Source organism: Carcharhinus amblyrhynchos, chromosome 3, assembly GCF_965287045.1.
Source record: "Carcharhinus amblyrhynchos chromosome 3, sCarAmb.v2.hapA, whole genome shotgun sequence".
Taxonomy (NCBI): domain Eukaryota; kingdom Metazoa; phylum Chordata; class Chondrichthyes; order Carcharhiniformes; family Carcharhinidae; genus Carcharhinus; species Carcharhinus amblyrhynchos.
The window spans coordinates 67,798,604-67,820,797 of record NC_137326.1 but is presented as its reverse complement, the minus strand read 5'-3'; the positions used below and the strand labels follow the sequence as shown (position 1 = coordinate 67,820,797).

At 42.6% G+C, this 22,194-nt stretch overlaps 1 protein-coding gene across 1 annotated transcript in view; it reads left to right on the top strand.

Annotated features, from left to right (window-relative positions):
* Positions 1–22,194, top strand: part of LOC145341191 (uncharacterized) — a 78,540-nt gene that overhangs the window by 7,460 nt on the left and 48,886 nt on the right. Inside the window, exons 2-3 of the mRNA XM_080186119.1 lie at positions 3,601–3,678; positions 12,616–12,684. Of these exons, the coding sequence (XP_080042245.1) occupies positions 3,601–3,678; positions 12,616–12,684 (147 nt within the window). The remainder of the gene's footprint in view (positions 1–3,600; positions 3,679–12,615; positions 12,685–22,194) is intronic.

Below are 22,194 nucleotides of genomic sequence, written 5' to 3'. Positions count from 1 at the left end.
TGTGAGGAAGTCTACCCAGTAACAAGTGCTGAGTGCTGGAGCAAGAACAGCCAATGCAAGAATTGTGGCAAAATTGGGCAAATAGTCAGAGCTTAATGGAAGAAAGCATTGTCTCGAAAAACAACCTTGATTACCAAAAAAAAAACAATTTCACCAAACTAATTTACAATATAGAAGAAAATAAGATAAATGAAGACCCAAATAGACAAGCCTAATGAAGAATTAAAGCTGAAGGTATTATCGATTTATAGTTAATCACACCGATTTTGGGTAATTCCAAAATTGAATGAGAGATCAGTCAGAATGGAGGTTGACACAGGACTGCTATCTCCCCAATACCCTGAGACCACCGAAAAACAACATTTGAAGCACTAACTTTTAAAGCCAGCAGATGTTCTTCTGAGGACCTATACAGAAGAAATAGGATGGGGTTTTACTTCCTTGCTTGGGCAAGATCATAAAATCCCGCCGAGGCTGATGGAAATTTCTGTTCTGGGAACTTCACCCATCCCAATTCCAGGTCAAAATAAAGTGAAATGGGCAAATTGCAGAGCTGTCATTCCATGCTGCCCAAGGAAATTTTCCAGCTCTCTTTGGTCATTCTTGGCCAGAAGATAAAGTTAAATTGGATGCTGTGAACAGATTAGTGGATTCTGAGACAACAGTTTTTACATTACCTCTCACTTCAAACTTCAGACCATTCTACCCCAGATTGTATTGTTTAATACATCCCTGAATTACACAGAATCCCTAAAGTGCAGAAGAGGCCATTTGGCCATCAAGCCTGTACTGACCCTCAAAAGAACATCTTCTGGCTCCATCTCTTTAACCCCGAGCATTTATCATGGCTAGTCCACCTAACCTACACATCTTTGGACTGAGAGGAAATTAAAGCACTGGGGGGAAACCTACACAGTCACAGGGAGAACATGCAAACTGTCACCCAAGGCCAGAAGCAAACCTGTGTACCTGGCACTGTGAGGCACCAAGTGTTCTGCCAGTCTTTTTAGTGTAGCCACAAATTGTGCAATTGATTCCCCCTCTTCTTGATTGCGCTTGTAAAATCTAAACCTTTCTAAAATGACTAAAGGTTTTGGTGAACAGTGGCCCTGCAAAATTTCCATCCCATATGTCTTTGTGCCTGGCTTTGCAGGTTGCACCATTCTCCCGAAGAGGTTAAATCGTTCCCCCCTCTCCCCGCCACCCATTCTGCTCTGGAATGTGGGAACTTTTATATCCTCTCTTATCTTGTTAGCTTGTACAAAATAATCAGATCATTCTGTATGTAAACCCCATTGCTCTGTATTCTCATCAAGTGGTCCCACTGCGCCACAAACTCCCACTATTTCCTCTCTATGGGAGGACCTGTGTGTACATGATGTGCCATAATCTTCAGCACTATCTTGCTTCCTTTCTCCTAAAGTAAGATATAACCCAAGCTCAGCCTGTTTTTCTTCATGTTTTAACACACCCCCAGCTATAAATTTATTCTTGCGGGGAATTGTTACTCATAGCTCCTGATTTTGTTCTGAATGGAGTACATGGTGAGCTTATTTTCCTTGAATATTTCAATGATTTTCTTTCTCTTCTGGTGGCTGCAAGTGTTGTCTAGCTTCCCCGTCACCAGATTTTTTTGCGTGGTGTTCACAGGATTGATTTTAGGAGGCCTTGGATGTTCAACAAAAACCACGAGTTTTATTCAGGAAATGTAACCACTAACGGCTGCAATGTTACACTGCCCAATTACTCAAGCAAACGGTCGACGATGTCATCTCCCATGACATCACACACGCATCCTCCTAAAATGCCCCTATTCAGCTGCAGTGCTGCTGATAAGGAATCACTAAAAATACTATAGATATGCAACAACTGGCTAATAGCGGATAACTTCATCTGCTGTAAATATGCTGCATGGAGTGAAAAATCCCATCCATAGAGTTTGAAAACTTCAAATAAATGAAAAACAATCAAAAAGTTAGAACAATGAATGTGATTTATTGATGCAACTTTAGCAACTTCTAAAGGCTCATTGTAAAATTGCAACTGTGAAGGGAGCGATCCATTTTTACTTTTATTGAAGTCATAATTCTGTGGACAGTGAAAAATAATTGAGAACTGATTTGAAGTTATTACACATTGTGCAAGCTTGTATCTTGAAGTGCCAACAGTAAGACAGAATCCATTAGAGAGTTTTTGATGGGCTTGTGACACAGATTTATAGGGCAATTTTCATTTTTAGCACTCAACTATGACTGACATTTTTGGTTCGTGGCTCTGGGATAACCTAAGAATTACTTCCAGTTACCAGCAGAAGACAATTGCTTCTGAAGAACTCTCCAGAATAACAGAAGGAATATTTCAGGATTTCGATAAATTATTTAACAGCCAAGGTTTAGGGCAGCATGCTGATTGTTCGATAGATAGGTACAGGGATCAGGGATCAATAAACAGATCAAGGGTTAGGGGGAGAAGACTAGTGAATGAAGATGAGAATCAAATCAGCCGTGATTGAATGACGGAGCAGATTCAACAGGCCTAATTCTGCTCGTATATCTTATGATCTTATAGTATTATACATGTTGTGTAACTCTTGGTGGAGATTCACATTGGATAAGGATGAGTTGTGAAGTTAAATCCATGAAATTAATACTCAATTTGCTTGGCACTGCATTCAAAATGATTGGCCTGTTGACTAGCTGAAGCAGAGAGCTACATACCTGTTTGCTGGCAATGCTAAATTGGGTAGCACAGTAAGTAATGCAGGTGGGAGCAGATGGTTGCCTAAAATCTGTCAGTCATGCCCCCATTCCTTGCCAGAAACTTCCTTCAGGACAACTAACCACTCAAATGTTCTTTGTTCCCTGCTCTTCTGCCCCTACAATGCCAGGGAGATGACAACCCTTTTCAAATGCTGGGTGTCGAAAACCCACATTTGCTGGCACCTGCTCAGTGGCAAGCATGACTTGCTAGACCCCTTCATAGGGTAGTTAAGACCCAAACTCGTGTGGTGTGGGACTGGAGTCACAATTAGGACAGGGTAGGTATGGATGGAAGGTATCCTTCATAAGCAAACATTTAATGAGCTAATTGTGTTTCTTATGAGAATATGGCAGCTTTGCAGTCACTTCAGATATTCATCTCACACAATGTAAGTATGTACAACAACTTTTCTGTGCACTTAAAAAGAATGATTTGAATATAATTGTCACAGTCACCTCTTGGCAATATTAAAGAAATGAGATCGATTCCCTAATGTGTGGACGTCTGGCTTTGCAGTTTACCACCCAAGCTGTATTACTGAACCCATTGGGCAAAAGTTTAATCCAGGTGATGTGGGGATCTTGCCTGCAGACTAGAATACATCACATGGGAGGTTTGCCATATTCAGTGCTTCTCAGGAACTTTAGGGGGCAGTGTAACTCAGCGGCTGAAAATGAATCTTCAGCATTCTGATTCAGATAAGAGTGCTGTCACTTAGCTACAGCTAACATAGATTGCTGCTATCACAAAACTGTGACCACTGATGATCTTCTTTATTTCCAGAATGATCAAACACGTCAGCAGATTAATTTTATTTTGATAATGATTATTACTTTACAGACAATATATCAACGACGAGAAGACATAAAGAACATGCCAAACATGCCAAGAGACCACATGATCACAGGATGGATAAACGTAAGGAAATACAATTGCATTTCACGTAGCTTGTCTTAATTTTTTAGTTTTGTATTATTCATTTAGGGATGTGGCTAAGTGGGAATTTATTATCCATTTTTAATTGACCTTGAGTTGATGGTGGTGAGCTGCCTTCTCAAACCAGTGCAGTCCATGTGGTGTAGGTACATCCAAATTGCTGTTAGGGAGAGAGTCCAAGGTTTTTGACCCAGTGACAGTGAAGGAACGGCAATATATTTCCTCAGTTGCTGGCTGAAATAATGTTGTCAGATCAGTACTTCATCATTGTCACAATGCTTAATGTATAACAATTACGCTTCCATGAAATGTATGGTTTATTTGAAAATTCAAATGTCATTCAGATGATGTGAGACAAAATTCCTGTGTTGATGCAATGTTTCACTAGTCAACTGGGGTCAGTCTGAAAACATTTTGTCTCAGGGTGGCTCCCGGAACATTATTGCTCTCTTTACATTTTCCAGAGTTTCTTGGTTTGAATTGGAAGTGATGTACATTGTTAGGAGGCTACACCACATTCCCAAATTACACTAGGACACCAGACTAGACCCCAATAGATGTTATATTTTGGTATAAATGTGCAGATAAGTTATTTTGCTCCATGAGTAATTCCACTGACAAATTAGAGATCTTTTATTGTAAAACAAACTTTTTTTTAATATTTAAGTTTAACTATAGTTATAACAAATAAAGCAACTTAACTATTACCTGTTTAGCAATATTTAAACATGAAAAAAAGTCTTTTTTTAACTTATCACTGTTTCAGTTCCAATAAGCAACATTCTTCTTACAGACTCAAAACCACTTTAAATACAGTTAGCAACCATAACTATACTTGCTGTAGTCAGTCTTGAAGATATCAAAGAGGTTTTGATTTTCAGAGTAGCTTGCAGACCTCTGTCTTTAAACAAACCCTAGCCAGAAACTGAACAGGAAACAGTGTTTCCTCCTTATATTGCTAACACCCCCATTAATCATAATATAAAATTATCCTGTTAATCTAAACCCACCTTCCATTTGTTTAATCAGAAACCCCAGGGAACCTTTTCTTTTTGTAAACTAAAGTTCAATAGCTCTCTCCTATGTTAACACTACATGGCTAATGCCTCTGATTGTTAACCACATTCTGTTACTTGGTCTGACTTTTGCTGTCATCACCTGTTTCTTTTATCTTCAGTGTTACTTGCCCCTGCCTTATGTAAAGTTTAATCCAGAGGCGTATCCATTCTCTCAGCTAGAGTAATGTTCAGGTGAAACCTATTTCAATCTTTTCTTGTATCAGTACTGCCGCCAGATCTCAGGAAATTGAACCCCTTCTTGCCACTCCAATCTTTTAAATACACATTTACCTTCCAGATCAGCTGGGTGCTCTAACAGTGAATGGCTTGGATAATAACCCTGAGATTGCCACTTACAAATCCTGTAGTGTAATCCCCGATAGTCCCTCAGCACAACCTCCTCTCTGTTCAGCTACAAGAAGAAATGACAAAAGATTCCATATGCAGTAATTGTGGAAAACCACCATAGAAGGAAGGCTCAATTCAATTCAATATGTCCATGAATATATGGGACCATTTCAGCCTTATTAAATAAGCTAGGCGTCTCTAGGGGGCTCATTTCTAAAGGTAGGCAGGTCATCTTTGTAACCTGATATTCTACAACATCTTCGTCATTCACATATAGGCATAGATTGGACAAGATGACACATAAGACATCTATTAGACGGGTATGGACAATGATACTATACATCATCAGGAAGTATCAGGCATATGCCAAGTTAGCACAGAGAACCATTGATTGTTTGCACGTGAATTTCTACCCATCCTTGGTCCAAAGTCTCATCCAATCGTTTCCTTGTCCATGGCACTAACTTTATTGTCAGTTACTTTATCAGATGCCTAATTATGTGACATGGCAAAATACATTAAACACAATTGTCGTACACACTCTAAGTGCTATGTTCAGTTCGTTTGGTGTGCCTAAAGCAGGTTTATCCAACCTTTTAGTGTGTGGGGCCACGAATCAATTTTGTTTTCTAATTCAAGGGGCTCATGGGTAAATTTTGAAAATATAAGATTTGGCACAATATTGAACTTCAATGAAGTTTTGGTGTCTCAAAAAAAAATTTGCAGAACCAAAATAAAGTAACGTCAAAGCAATAAATAGATAAAATGAGTAATAAAAAAGATCATTAGAATGTGAGTGGATTAAATTGTGTTTGCCTGGCTCACTCTCTGTTTGGGGTTTACACACTCTGTGTGAGTGTATTGTGTGAGTGTGCATGAATGCTGAGACTGGGAGAAGGGAACACACGCACACGTACGCAAACATACACATCACACGTACACTTTCTCTCACTCCCATGCACATTAGCAGCCTGTCTCTTCTGCGCACCTCCCCCCCCCCAAACCTCTTTACATCAGTGGCAGGGAAATTATTGGAGAGGATTCTTTGAGACAAGATTTATTCCCCCTTGAAATAAGTGGACATATTAGCAAGAGACAACATGGTTGTGTGAAGGGGAGGTCGTGTCTCACTAACTTGATTAAGTTTTTCGAGGAAGTGACAAAGATGATTGATGAGGGTAGGGCAGTGAATGTTGTCCCTATGGATTTCAGTAAGACCTTTGACAAGGTCTCTCATGGCAGACTGGTACAGAAGGTGAAGTTGCACAGGATGAGCAGTGAGCTAGCAAGATGGATATAGAATTGACTCTGTCAAAGACGACAGAAGGTAACAGTGGAAGGGTATGTTTTTGAATGGAGGGCTGTGATAAGTGGCGTTCCTCAGGGATCAGTTCTGGGACCTTTGTGTTTGTAATATATATAAATGATTTGGAGGAAAATGTAACTGGTTTGTTTCGTAAGTTCGCAAATGACGCAAAGGTTAGTGGAACTGCGGATAGTGATGAGAACCATCAGAGGATACAGCAAGATATAAATTGGTTGGAGACTTGGACAGAGAGATGGCAGCTGGAGTTTAATCCAGACAAATGTGAGGTAATGCATTTTGGATGGTCCATTAAAGATAGGAAATATACAGTAAATGGCAGAACCCTTAAGAGTACTGATAGGCAGAGGGATCTGGGTGTACAGGTAACAGGTCACTGAAAGTTACAAGAAATAATCAAGAAGGCACACGGCATGCTTGCCTTCATCCAAGAATAATAATTCCAGAAATCAATGTGAGCAGTTAAAGAAACCTACAGATAATGTTACCACCACAAGATCTATGCACACCAGCAGATTACACTTAATCTTTAGAGAGTCATAGATTCATCACTTCTACACACTCGAGTAATGATAACTAAACATGAACATGTATTGTAAATAGTTATGCTTGTTTGGAAGGAGGAAAGTATTACAAAAAGAAGGGAAATATGTAGTACGGTTTAAGGGTTATTGGCATGACATCATCAGAAGGGGAATGTAACACATAATCCCATCACTTTTGCCTTTGAGTAGAATACATACACACAGTTCTGCTGCTGATGTCTTTAAACTGTCTCCTTAAGTATGAGTTCTTGGGCCCATTCTAAATAAACAAACCAACAATATATTTATACAATCCTTTTTGAACAATTGCTCTTGATATCGTTACAACAAATGACTATAGCTTTCAACCAATGTCACAAATTTGTCCCACATCCAATCTCATTGCAAGACCTGAAACAATCACAGCAAAAGCATGAAAACATGAAAAGTGTCTTCATCCCCAAAGGAATCTCTGTCTGTCCTGAAAGAGTCTCTGCCTGTCTCCAAAGGATCTCTGTCCACCAAGGGTCTGATTTGATTTCATTTACTATTGTCACATGTATTGTTATACAGTTTCTTGTACACTATACAAACAAAGCATACCATATATAGAGAAGGAAAGGAGAGGGTGCAGAATGTAATGTTACAGTCACAGTTAGGGGAGAAAGAAAGATCAATTAATAAGAAGTAGATTCATTCAAAAGTTTGATGGCAGCAGAGAAGAAGCTATTCTTGAGTTGGTTGCTACTTGACCTCAGACTTTTGCATCTTTTTCCTGATGGAAGAAGGTAGAAGAGTGTATGTCCGGGGTTCATGCGTCCTTAATAATGCTGGCTGCTTTTCCGAGGCAGCAGGCAGTGTAGACAGAGTCAGTGGTTTGCGTGATGGACTGGCTTTCATTCATGATCCTTTGAGGTTTTGGACAGGTCCAAGAGCCATACCAAACTCTAATATAGCCAGGAAGAATGCTTTCTATGGTGCATCTGTAAAAGTTGGTAAGCATCATGGCAGACATGTCAAATTTCCTTAGCCTCCTAAGAAAGCAGAAGCGTTAGTGGGCTTTCTTAACTATACCATCAGTGTGGAAGGACCAAGATAGGCTGTTGGTGATCCGGACACCGAGAAACTTGAAGCTCTCAACCATTTCCACTTTGCCTCTGTTGATGTAGACAGGGACATGTCCTCCACTATGCTTCCTGAAGTTGATGATTATTTCTTTCATTTTGCTGACACTGAGGGAGAGATTATTGTCGTTGTACTAGTTCACCAGATTCTCTATCTCATTCCTGTACTCCATCTCATCATTGTTTGAGATCCAACTCACTGTGAATCATAGAATAGAATCCCTACAGTTCAGAAGGAGGCCATTCAGCTCTTTGAGTTGTACTGAGCATAATCCCTATTATGCCCTATTTCTGTAACCTTCATCTGCCCTGCTAATCCCCTGACACTAACGTCAGGTTAGCATGGCCAATTAACTGAACATCTTTGGACTGTGGGAGGAAACTGGAGATTCAGAGCAAACCCATTCAGACATGGGGGAAAAGTGCAAACTCCACACAGACAGTGACCCGAGGCCAGAATTGAACCCAGGTCCCTGCTGCTGTGAGACAGCAGTGCTAACCACTGTGCAACCATGCTGCCCAGTGGTAGTGTCATCAGCAAACGTGACAATCGAGTTGGAGGGGAATTTGGCCACACGGTCATAAGTGAATAAGGAGTAAAGTAAGGGGCTGAGGACACAGCCTTGTGGGGTACTGGTGTTGAAGATGATAGTGGAGGTGTGTTCTTGCCTATCCTTAGTGATTGTGGTCTGTGAGTTACAAAATCTAGGATCCAGAGGGTGGAGTCGAGCCCCAAGCTATGAAGTTTGGAGATGAGTTTCGTAGGAATAATGATGTTGAAGGCTGAGCTGCAATCAATAAATAGGAATCTGACATCAGTGTCCTCATTATCCAGTGTTCCAGGGTTGAGTGTAGGGCCAGGGACATGGGGTCTGGTGTGACCTTTCACAGTGATTGGTGAACTGTAGTGGATCCAGGCATTCTGGGAGGCCAGAGTAGATTTGTGCCATGACTAGCTTTATGAAGCACTTCATAATGATGTCAGAGCCACCGGATGATAGTCATTGAGGCACACTGTCTGGCTTTCCTTTGGTATAGGAATGATGGTCATCTTCTTGAAGCAGATAAGGACCTCAGATTAGTGTAAAAAAAGGTAAAGATGTCTGCGAATACTTCCACCAGCTGGTCCATGGAGGACCTGAGTATTCGTCAGGTTACCCCATCAGGGCCAGTCGCTTTCTATGCGTTGACTTTTGAGAAGCTTCTGCTTGTAAGCCATTCTGACGTCTGTGATGGTGACTTTGGATACCGGTTCAACTGGGGCTTCTGGGATGGAAAGCTTGCCCTGCTGACCTCTTTCCCAAAACAGGCATAAAATGCATTGAGCTCATCGCGGAATGGTGCATTGGTGTCGGCGATTCTACATCGTGTAGCCTGTTACATCTTGCAAAACTTGCCATAGTTGGTAGGAGTCCATGTGGCTAGCCTGGGACCCTAGCTTGATCCAGTACTGTCTTTTGGCAGTACTGGGTTGCCTGACTTGGATGCCTAAGATCTGAACTTCAGCAAGCAATGGATATCTCTGTTCATCCAATGTTTTTCTGTTGAGAAACACACAGATTGCTTCTTTGGCGTACACATTCCTCTATACACTTACTGTTGAAATCAGTTACTATAATGGCGTACTCATTCAGGCTGGTCGATGAGTTTTTAAATATTGACCAGGCCACTGATTTGAAGCAATCCCATAGGAGATCATCTGATTCCTCAAACCAACATTACACGATTTTCTTTATCGGATTCTCCCATTTCGGCTTCTGCTTCTAATCTGGGAGCAGAGCACAGCCTTGTGGTCTGATTTACCAAAGTCTGGGTGGGTAATAAAGCCACAGGTATGTTTAATGTTTGTGTAACAGTGGTCTAGAATGTTTGGGCCTCTGGTGGAACAAGAGACATGTTGGTGGTGTCTTGGTAAGACACTTTTGAACTTGGCCTGATTGAAGTCCCTGGCCAATATGATCAAGGCCTCAGGATGTTTCATCTTATGGCTGTTTGTGATGGTATGTATTTCATCCAGCATGGCTTTCAAGTCCACATGGGGTGGGACATAAACCGCTGTCAGGATAACAGAGGTGAACTCCCATGGAAGTTAGTAAGAGTGGCATTTCAGTGTCAGGTACTGTAGATCCGGGGAACAAAACTTGCCAGTGTTGCTATGTCTAGGCACCACAAGGTGTTGAATAGAAGGCACCCCACCTCCTCTGGCCTTGCTTGAGGTCGCTGTACAGTCCGTTCGTAGATTGAGAAGCTTTGGTCATGACCCTTTGTAATTCCTTGCAGTTTTGGATGGAGCAGGAGCCATATCAAGCTATGCTAGCACCAGAAAGAGTGCTTTCTGTGGTGCACCTGTAAAAGTTGGTGAGAGTCGTAGTGGTCATATGTACTTTCCCATAAGATTTTGCTTCAGGACTTAGTTTTACACCAGAAGGAGGTATTCACGGATTGATAAAGAGAATTTTGCAGTTATATTCACTGTCAAGAACATAGAACATAGAACATAGAACATTACAGCGCGGAACAGGCCCTTCGGCCCACAATGTTGCGCCGACCAGTCTTATTTTTAAAAAAAAACATTGACCCACTAATCTAAACCAATCCCTTTTCGTCCATAAACCTATCCACCAATCTCTTAAACGCCCCCAAACTAGGCGCATTTACAACTGCAGCAGGCAGGGCATTCCAGTCCCTCACCACCCTCTGGGTAAAGAACCTGCCCCTGACATCCGTCCTATAACTACCCCCCCTTAATTTAAAGCCATGCCCCCTCGTGCTAGATTTCTCCATCCGAGGAAACAGGCTATCACCATCCACCCTATCTAAACCTCTAATCATCTTATATGTTTCTATAAGATCCCCTCTTAGCCGCCTTCTTTCCAGTGAAAACAACCCCAAATCCCTCAGTCTCTCCTCATAGGACCTCCCCTGCATACCAGGCAACATCCTGGTAAACCTCCTCTGCACCCTCTCCAAAGCCTCCACATCCTTTCTGTAATGTGGGGACCAGAACTGCACACAGTACTCCAAGTGCGGCCGCACCAGAGTTGTGTACAGTTGCAACATGACGCTGCGACTCCTAAATTCAATCCCCCTACCAATAAACGCCAAGACACCGTATGCCTTCTTAACAACCTTATCTACTTGATTCCCAACTTTCAGGGATCTATGTACACATACACCTAGATCCCTCTGCTCCTCCACTCTATTCAAAGTCCTCCCGTTAGCCCTATACTCAACACATCTGTTAAGAAGTTAAATCAGTCCGTGTACAGCCACCATTTTACTATCATCTTGCACCACAAGCCGTTACTAGGTTGGTCCATGACGATAAACTGGTTCTGCTGATTGCACTGGTCAGAGTACAAAGGAGAATCTTACTCTGGCAACTTATAGTTACACCTTTCAACACAGACCAGGAACACAGATCTCCAGTGTTGATGCTCTAAGTCGGCTCCCACTTCCTCAGATAATATTTTTGCCCCCCTTTCCACTGGAGATGGTCCTTCTCTTGAATTTTCTGGACCGTCTGTCCATTTCATCAGCCTATATCAAGACAAGGACACAGTCTTTTTGAAAGTGAAGAGAATAGTTTCAATTGGCTGGCATTTTGACAAATCTGAGCAATTCTGGCCCAATTTGCAGCATGGAAATGAAATCAGCTGTGAATCCTGACATGGAAATACTTTGCCCTTCCTTCACAGTCACTGGGTCAAAATCCTGGAATTCCATCCCTAATGCCTAAGAGGAAGACTCAAATAATACCCCAGAAATGATAAGGAGGAATTGAGGGAAATTAATATTGATAGGAAAATAGTGCTGGAGAAATTAACAGACTAAAAGCAAATGAATCCCAAGACCTGATAATCTACATCCCGGCGTTCCCAAAGAGGTGGTCATGGGAATAATGGATACGTTGGTTGTCATTTTCCAAAATTCTGTAGATTCGAGATTAGAGGGTGGCAAATGTAACCCCGCTGTATAAAAAAGGAGGGAGGGAGAAAATAGGGAATTACAGACCAGTTGGCCTAACAGCAGTAGTAGGAAAATGCTGAAATCTATTGTAAAGGATGTGATAACAGGACATGGACAGCACAGTGAGACAATTGTTACCACTGCTGCCTTGCAGTGCCAGGGTCCTGAGTTCAAGTCCAGCCTTGGGTGAACATCTGTGTGCAGTTTGCATGTTCTCCCAATATCTATGTGGGTTTCCCCTGAGTTCACTGGTTTCCTCCCACAGACCAAAGGTGTGCAGGATTGGTGGATTGGCCATGCTAAATTTACTAGTCTTCACAAATGTGCAGATTAGGTGGAATAGACTTAGTAAATGCGCAGGGTTATGGGGATAGGGCAGTGGGGAGAGCCTGGGTAAGATGCTTTGTCAGAGAGTTGGTGAATCTTGATAGTCTAAATGGCCTCCTTCTGCACTGTAGGCAGTCAATGTGCTATGGACACTCTGATAATTCTATGAGCTGTTGTAAAATATGTATAACTCACTGATGGATGCTCTAAAGTCTAAACTGTATACATGGTACTTTCTGTTCAAGGTCCCTATACTGTACCAATGGGATATCAAACAAGAAAGTCAACAAAGCCATTGTATTCAGAAAGTACAGGTAGGATTACAAACTAGTTTTTCCTTCATCTTCTGGTGATGATTCTAATTATAAAAGAACATGTTAAAAGTAGAAACTAAAACAGAAAACATTGGAAAATCTTAGCAGGTTTGATAACATCTGTGGAGAGAGAATAGAGCCAATGTTTTAATTCTGGGTGACCCTTTTGTTGTGAAGTTGGTGTTTGTAAAATTATTTTAAAAATTGTAAAAATGTTAAGAGGTGAAAGTATTGCATGGTCCCTTTAAAAAGCTTGTGACTTTTCTGTATCTTTAAAAAAATGCAGGTGCTTATGGTGCCTGAAACATCATATCAAAGGCCAAACAGCAGGGTTGCCTTGGTAACAGACTTCAGGCATTTGAATGTTTGAATTTTGTCCAATCAGTTTAACTTAGGCACTTGGCTACCAGCAACCTATTAGAATTGAAATTGCTGTTTTGCTAACCTGAGGGCCAATCATATTTTGAGAAATATTGATATGTCACGAGGGGTATAAGAGATGGGAGATTGTGAGACAAATGGGAAGAACACCTGCCACCTGTCATTACTCACAGCTCGAGAAAGAGAAACTTGCTGGCTCTCATCACTGCATTTATTTCATAAAAGAAAGCCTCACCTTGATAGTGAAGATAGCAAAAGCAGACAGAAATTCCAGACAGAAGAAATCAACAGAGAAGACCAGAAGAGTCCAGAAGACGCCACACCTGAGTGTAATTTAAAGAGTGACTAAACATTCTATTTTTTTGTTTACAAGTGGGAATTGTATTCATCTAAACAGCATTCCATTAGACTTGTGTTTTATTTGGTTTATTAATAGCTTAGTTAACCTGTTCACTGTTAGTTAGATAAATAAAGTGTTACTTGTTGATTTTACAGAGAGAATCTCAGGTAGTTATTTTGACTTTACCATTAAAAGTTGATGAAGAGCAGATCAATCTATGTCTCACATGCTTCTAATGGATTATGAGGCGAGGTATTCCTCTTTGAGTGGTTAAGCATTAATTCTCAGAGAGGAAATCAACCCCCTCTTCGTAACACTTCTTCAGAGCCAAGAGCAAAGAAAATTAAAAGAGATTTATACTATGAGGGTGGGTGGAGGGTGGGGGTTGGGGGGGATAGGGCTGTAATTGGACAATGGAAATGTAAATGATGACAAAGAAGGCTGAGAAAGTGTCCATTAAGTGATCAGAATGTGCGAATGACACAACAGAGGTACAGATCACTAAGGGACCACCTGACGATTGTGGCAGTTGCCCTAAGGGGCAGGGGTTTGGGTTTTGGAGACATGATGGATAGTGAGAATGGAGAAGTGGAAAAATGGAAGTGGGAATGAAGGGTGATAAAAATGGATGAATGAGATGGAAAGAAGAAATGAAATAAAATGCAAAGGAAGGGGGTGAAGGTGGAGAAAGTTCATCCTCTGAAGTTGATGAACTCAATGTTCAGTCCAGAAGATTGTAAAGTGCCCAATCAGAAGATGAATTGCTGTTCCTCCAGTTTGCGTTGGGGTTCGCTAGAACATTGCAAAAGGCCAATGGCAGACATGTGGACAGGCAAGAGACAGGGAGGTCTGGGACCTGCTTGCAGGACTGAAGGTGTTCTGCAAAGCAGTCACCCAGTCTGCGTTTCATCCCTCTGATGTAGATTGGAACTTTTTCATCATCATTTACATTTCCTTTGTCCAATTACACTCCCCCACCCCCATAGTATAAATCTTGTCTTTTTTTTGCCATTAGCTCTGATGAAGGATCTATTCTCTCTCCACAGATGCTGTCAGACCTGCTGAGATTTTCCAGCATTTCCTGTTTTTGTTTCAGATCCAGCATCAGCAATGTTTTGCCTTTATCTTAATGTTAGAATTAGAACTGTTATGCCATGGTGGCACAATGGTTAACACTGCTGCCTCACAGCACCAGGAACCCAGGTTCAATTCTGACCTTGGGTGACAGTGTGAGTTGCACTTTCGCCCTGTAAATATCTGGGGTATGGGAATAGGGCCTGGTTAAGATGCTCCGATGTGGAGATGCCGGCGTTGGACTGGGGCAAGCACAATCAGAAGTCTAACAACACTAGGTTAAAGCCCAACATGTTTATTTGGCAGTGCTAGCTTTCAAAATCTCAGGCTCCTTCATCAGGTGAGTGATCACAAACAGGTCATATACAGACACAAACTCAATTTACAGGATAATGATTGGAATACGAGTCTTAACGAGTAATCAAGTCTTAAAGGTACAGACAATGTGAGTGGACAGAGGGCCAAGCACAGGTTAAAGCGATGTGTATTGACTCCAGCCAGGACAGTTAGCGAGATTTTGCAAGCCCAGGTAAGTTGTGGGGGTTAGAGACAGTGGGACATGAACCCAAGATCCTGGTTGAGGCCGTCTTCATATGTGTGGAACTTGGCTATCAGCCTCTGCTCAGTGATTCTGTGTTGTGTGTTGTGAAGGCCGCTTTGGGGAACACTTACCGAAGATCAGAGGCTGAATGCCCGTGATCGCTGATATGTTCCGAGACTGGAAGTGAACACTCTTGGCTGGTGATTGTTGAGCAGTGTTCATTCATTCATTGTCATAGCGTCTACATGGTCTCCCCAATGTACCATGCCTCTGGACATCCTTTCTTGCAGCGTATCAAGTAGACAACACTGGCCGACTTGCAAGATTATGTACCGTGGATGTTGGTCTCACGTGAGATGATGGCATCTGTGTCGATGATCTAGCATGTCTTGCAGAGGTTGCTGTTGCAGGGTTGTGTGGTGTCATGATCAGTGTTCTCCTGAAGGCTGGGTAGTTTGCTGCGGACAATGGTCGGTTTAAGATTGTGTGATTGTTTGAAGGCAAGATGTGGGGGTGTGGGAATGGCGTTGGTGAGATGTTCATCTTCACTGATGACAAGTTGAAGGCGCCGGAGAAGATGTTGTAGCTTCTCTGCTCCAGGCAAGTGCTGGAGGACGAACAGTACTCTGTCCATCGTGTCCCGTAGTTGTCTTCTGAGGAGATTGGTGCGGTTTTTCATTGTGACATATCAGAGCTGTCGATTGATGAGTCGAGCGCCATATCCTGTTCTTATGAGGGCGTCTTTCAGCATCTTTAGGTGTCTGCTGCAATCCTCCTCATTTGAGCAGATCCTGTGTATACAGATGGCTTCTTTAATGTGTTTACGGTGGAAGCTGGAGAAGTGGAGCATTGTGAGGTTATCTATGGACTTGCGGTACAGTGAAGTGCTGAGATGACCATCCTTGATGGAAATGCACATGTCCAAAAATGCAGCCGATTCCAGAGAGTAGTCCATGGTGAGCCTGATGGTGGGATGGAACTTGTTGATGTCATCATATAGTTGTTTCAGTGATTGTTCACCATGAGTCCAAAGGAAGAAAATGTCAACAAAGTATCTAGTGTATAGCATCGATTGAAGGTCCAATGCAGTGAAGAGGTCTTGTTCAAACCTGTGTATAAAGATGTTGGCATATTGAGGTGCAAATTTGGCCCCAATGGCTGTTCCATGTGTCTGGATGAAGAACTGGTTATTGAAAGTGAAGGTGTTGTAGTCCAAGATGAAGCGGATGAGTTATAGAATTCCACCTGGAGATTGGCAGTTGTCAGCGTTGAATACTGAGGAAGTTGCAGCAATGCCATCATCGTGGGGGATGCTGGTGTAGAGTGTTGAGACATCTATTGTGACGAGGAGTGCTCCTGGTTCAACTGCTCCATGTGTGCTGTGTTTCTGTAGGAAGTCCATAGTGTCAGAACAAAAGCTGGGGGTTCTTTATACAATGGATTTCAGGTGTCCTCAACATAGCCAGAGACGTTCTCACACAGGGTCCCATTGCTTGATATGAAGGGACAGCCAGGTGTGTTGGCCTTGTGTATCATTGCAACATTGTTTACAAGACGCCAAACACATATCTCTCTCTCTCTCTCTCCTTCTCTGACTTTTCCCCTTGATCCTTGTGCACAAAGAGTGCACTGCAAGCCAGCAGACAAAGGAGGGGCCACCGTCATACTGAACAGAATGGATTACTGCAAAGAAGTGTACTGATATCTGATCAACGAGGAACACCACAGACAGTTACCCACAGAACCGACCAAAGAACACACCCATCAACTCAACAGACTGATCAAGACCCTCTGTGCTCTCATCCCATGTACTCTCCGTGTTGGAGATCTCTACTGCCTCCTGAAGATACACAAGGACAACACACCCGGCTGTCCCATCATATCAGGCAATGGGACCCTGTGTGAGAACCTCTCCAGCTATGTCGATGGCATCCTGAAACCTATTGTACAAAGAACCCCCAGCTTCTGTCGTGACATTACGGATTTCCTACAGAAACTCAGTACACGTGGAGCAGTTGAACCAGGAGCACTCCTCGTCACAATGGACGTCCCGGCACTCTACATCAGCATCCCCCATAATGATGGCATTGCTGCAACTGCCTCAGTACGCGATGCCGACAACTGCCAATCTCCAGATGCAATTCTACAACTCATTCGCTTCATCTTGGACCACGATGTCTTCACCTTCAACAATCTGTTCTTCATCCTGAAACACAGAAAGCCATGGGGACCAAATTCGCACCTCAATATGCCAACATCTTTATGCACAGGTTCGAGCAAGACCTCATTCAAGACCTTCACTGCACAGGACCTTCAACCGACGCTGTACACTAGATACATCGCTGACATTTTCTTCCTTTGGACTCATGGCGAACAATCACTGAAGCAACTATATAATGACATCAACAAGTTCCATCCCACCATCAGACCCACCATGGACTACTCTCCGGAATCAGTTGCATTCTTGGACATGGACATCTCCATCAAGGATGGTCACCTCAGCACTTCACTGCACCGCAAGCCCACAGATAACCTCACAGTGCTCCACTTCTCCAGCTTCCACCCTAAACATGTTAAAGAAGCCATCCCCTATGGACAAGCCCTCCATATACACAGGATCTGCTCGGACACTGAAAGATGCCCTCATAAGAACAAGATATGGCGCTCAACTCATCAATCGACAGTTCCAACGTACCACAGTGAAAAACCGTACCAACTTCCTCAGAAGACAAATGGGGGACACAGCAGGGAGAGTATCCTTCGTCATCCAGTAATTGCCTGATGCAGAGAAGCTATGACATCTTTTCCAGAGCCTTCAACATACCTCGCCAAGGCCATCCCCACAGCCCCACTTCTTGCCTTCAAACAACCACACAGCCTCAAACAGACCATTGTCCACAGCAACCTATCCAGCCTTCAGGAGAACAGCGATCATGACACCACACAACCCTGCCACAGCAACCTCTGCAAGACATGCTGGATCGTCGATACACTGGAAGCCATAATCTCACACAAAGACACCATCCACCAGGTATACAGTACATACTCTTGCAACTCGGCCAATGTTGTCTACCTGATACGCTGCAGGAAAGGATGTCCTGAGGCTTGGTACATTGGGACTTACGCTACGACAACGAATGAATAAACACCGCTTGATAATCACCAGGCAGGAATGTTCCCTTCCAGCCGGGGAACACTTCAGCAGTCATGGGCATTCATCCCTTGATCTCTGGATAAGCATTTTCCAAAATGGCCTTCACAATACACAACAATGCAGAATCGCTGTGCAGAAACTGATACAATGTGGAGATGCTGGAATTGGATTGGAGTAAACACAGTAAGAAGTCTTACAACACCAGGTTAAAGTCCAACAGGTTTATTTGGTAGCAAAAGCTACCAAATAAACCTGTTATAAAGGCACAAACTTAATTTACAAAATAATTGAGTTTATGTCTTTATATGCCCTGTTTGTGAACTGAAATCCCTCTTACCTGATGAAGGAGCAGCGAGCGCTCCGAAAGCTAATAGCTTTTGCTACCAAATAAACCTGTTGAACTTTAACCTGGTGTTGTGAAACTTTTTACTGCAGAAACTGATAATCAAATTCTAAACACATGAGGACAGCCTCAACCGGGATCTTGGGTTCATGTAACACTACCTGTAACCCCCACGACTTGCCTGGGCTTGCAAAATCTCACTAACTGTCCTGGCTGGAGACAATACACATCTCTTTAACCTGTGCTTAACTCTCTCCACTCACATTGTCTGTACCTTTAAGACTTGATTACCTGTAAAGGCTTGCATCTCAGCCATTATCTTGTAAATTGAGTTTGTGTCTGTATATGCCCTGTTTGTGAACACAAGTCCTCACTTGTTCCTTCATCAGGAACCTGAGACTCTGAAAGATAGTGCTGCCAAATAAACCTGTTGGACTTTAACCTAGTGTTGTGAGACTTCTTACTAAAATGCTCTGCAAGAGAGTTAGTGCAGACTCAATGGCCTGCATGGCTTCCTTTTGCACTGTAGGAATTATATGAATGCTTTTAAAATGATCTCTAGATAAAACTCCTGTGACCTAGAGAGTGATTCAGAAAGCACAGCTCTTCTCAAAAATCTGGGGCCTAGCCTTTACTTTCCCAAAGATGAGTATATTATCAACTGAAGATTATTACAGGTCCATTAGTATCTGTAATCCTCAAGTTTGAGCTCCCAGAGTCAGTGTGATTATTTCAATGCCTGTATCCTCAAACTGTGGCAAGATTTCTGACTTTCTTTGCTGTTTTAAACCAATTAAAAAGCTACAAAAGAATTAATTTTCAAAGCTCTCTTCAAGTAAAGTTTCAGGTTTAACCAAAAATCAGATCTCAAAATATTTGAGGGTTGCTAACTCTGTACCAGTATTTCAGAGAAAGGAGAGAGATAAAGCAGGAATCTAGAGACTGGTCAGTGTAATGTCAGTGGTGGGGAAATTGTTGCAAATCATTATAAGGGACAAAGTAAACATTCATTCAGGAACGTTTTGTCCCATTTGTAACTCCTCAGATGTTGAAGACATCTGTCCGTGCATAGTGTGGTGCCCAGAACTGCACACAATATGCTGAGGCCTGACTAGTATCCCATTGCTTCAGCAAAGGACCCAGCATAATTAAGGTCCCCCACGCACCCCAGACATTCTCTCTTCCATCTTCTTCCAACGAGAAAAAATACAAATGTCTGAGGTCACATGCCAACCGACTCAAGAACAGCTTCTTCCCTGCTGCCGTCAGACTTTTGAATGGACCTAACTCGCATCGAGTTGATCTTTCTCTATACCCTAGCTATGACTGTAACACTACATTCTGCACTATCTCATTTCCTTCTCTATGTTGTCCCATTGTTTAAGAAGGGGAACAGAGACTTTGCCGGGAATTATAGACCGGTGAGTCTTACTTCTGTTGTGGGCAAGGTTTTAGAAAAAATTATTAGGGATAGGATTTATAGTTATTTGGAGTGTAATGAATTGATTAGAAATAGTCAGCATGGTTTTGTAGCGGGTAGGTCGTGCCTTACTAACCTTATTGAGTTTTTTGAGAAGGTGACCAAAGAGGTGGATGGGGGTAAGGCAGTTGACGTGGTATACATGGATTTTAGTAAGGCGTTCGATAAGGTTCACCATGGTAGGCTTCTGCAGAAAATGCAGATGTATGGGATTGTGGGTAATCTAGGAAGTTGGATCAGGAATTGGCTATCAGATAGGAGACAGAGGGTGGTGGTGGATGGTAAATATTCATCATGGAGTGCAGTTACGAGTGGTGTGCCTCAGGGATCTGTTTTGGGGCCACTGTTGTTTGTAATTTTTATTAATGATCTGGATGAGGGTATAGTTGGGTGGATTAGTAAATTTGCTGATGACACCAAAGTTGGAGGTGTGGTAGATTGTGAGGAAGGGTGTCATAGTCTGCAGGGAGACTTAGATAGGTTGCAGAGCTGGGCCGAGAGGTGGCGGATGGAATTTAATGCGGAGAAGTGTGAGGTAATTCACTTTGGTAGGAGCAACAGATGTGTCGAGTATAGGACTAACGGGAGGACTTTGAATAGTGTGGATGAACAGAGGGATCTAGGTGTGTGTGTACATAGATCCCTGAAAGTTGGGAATCAAGTAGATAAGGTTGTCAAGAAGGTGTACGGTGTCTTGGCGTTTATTGGTAGGGGGATTGAATTTAGGAGTCGCAGTGTAATGTTGCAACTGTACACTACTCTAGTGCGGCCGCACTTGGAGTACTGTGTGCAGTTCTGGTCCCCGCATTACAAGAAGGATGTGGAGGCGTTGGAGAGGGTGCAGAGGAGGTTTACTAGGATGTTGCCTGGTATGGTGGGGAGGTCCTATGAGGAGAGACTGAGGGATCTAGGGTTGTTTTCGTTGGAAAGAAGGCGGCTAAGAGGGGATCTTATTGAAACATATAAGATGATTAGAGGTTTAGATAGGGTGGATAGTGATAGCCTTTTTCCTCGGATGGAGAAAGCTAGCACGAGGGGGCATGGCTTTAAATTAAGGGGGGGTAGCTACAGGACGGATGTCAGGGGTAGGTTCTTTACCCAGCGGGTGGTGAGGGATTGGAATGCCCTGCCTGCTGCAGTTGTAAATGCGTCTAGTTTGGGGGCGTTTAAGAGATCTCTGGATAGGTTTATGGACGAAAAGGGATTGGTATAGGCTAGTGGGTCATTGTTTTTGTAACTGGTCGGCGCAACATCGTGGGCCGAAGGGCCTGTTCTGCGCTGTAATGTTCTATGTTCTATGTTCTATGTTCTATGAATGGTATGCTTTGTCTGTATAGTGTGCAAGAAACAATACTTTTCACTGTATACTAATACATGTGACAATAATAAATCAAATCAAATATCTTGAATAAGTTCAGAGTAACCTCCTTGCTTTTGTGCTCTATGCCCCTATTAATAAAGCCCAGAATACTATAGATTTTATAAGAACATAAGAAATAGGAGCAGGAGTAGGCCATCTAGCCCCTCGAGCCTGCCCCGCCATTCAATAAGATCGTGGCTGATCTGTCGTGGCTCATTTCCACATTCCCGCCCTCTCCCCATAACCCTTAATCCCCTTGCCTATCAAAAACCTATCAACCCACGTCTTAAAAATATTGAGTGAGGCAGCCTCTACCACTTCAACGGGCAGAGAATTCCAGAGATTCACCACCCTTTGAGTGAAGAAGATCCTCCTCAACTCCGTTCTAAACAGCCCCCCCTTTATCCTGAGGCTGTGCCCTCATTACATTTTATTAACTTCTCCCTCCACCTATTCAATGATTTATGTTTGTATACACCCAGCTCCCTCTGCTGCTGCATCTCTTTAAGATTTATACTCCTTATTTTGTATTGCCTCTCCACGTTCTTCTTACCAAAATGCATTACCTCACACTTCTCCATTTTGAATTTCCTCTGCCACTGATCTGCCCACTTCACCAACTTGTCTATATCATATAGAAGTTCTTCTCACAGTTTATAATTCTTCCCAGTTTCATTTCATCCAGAAACTTTGAAACTGTCCCCTGTACACCAAGATCTAGATTATTAATATATATCAGGAAAAGCAAGGATCCCAATACTGACCCCTGAGGAACATCACTACAAATCTTCCTCAAGCCCAAAAAAGTATCCATTGAGCATTACTCTTTGCTTCCTA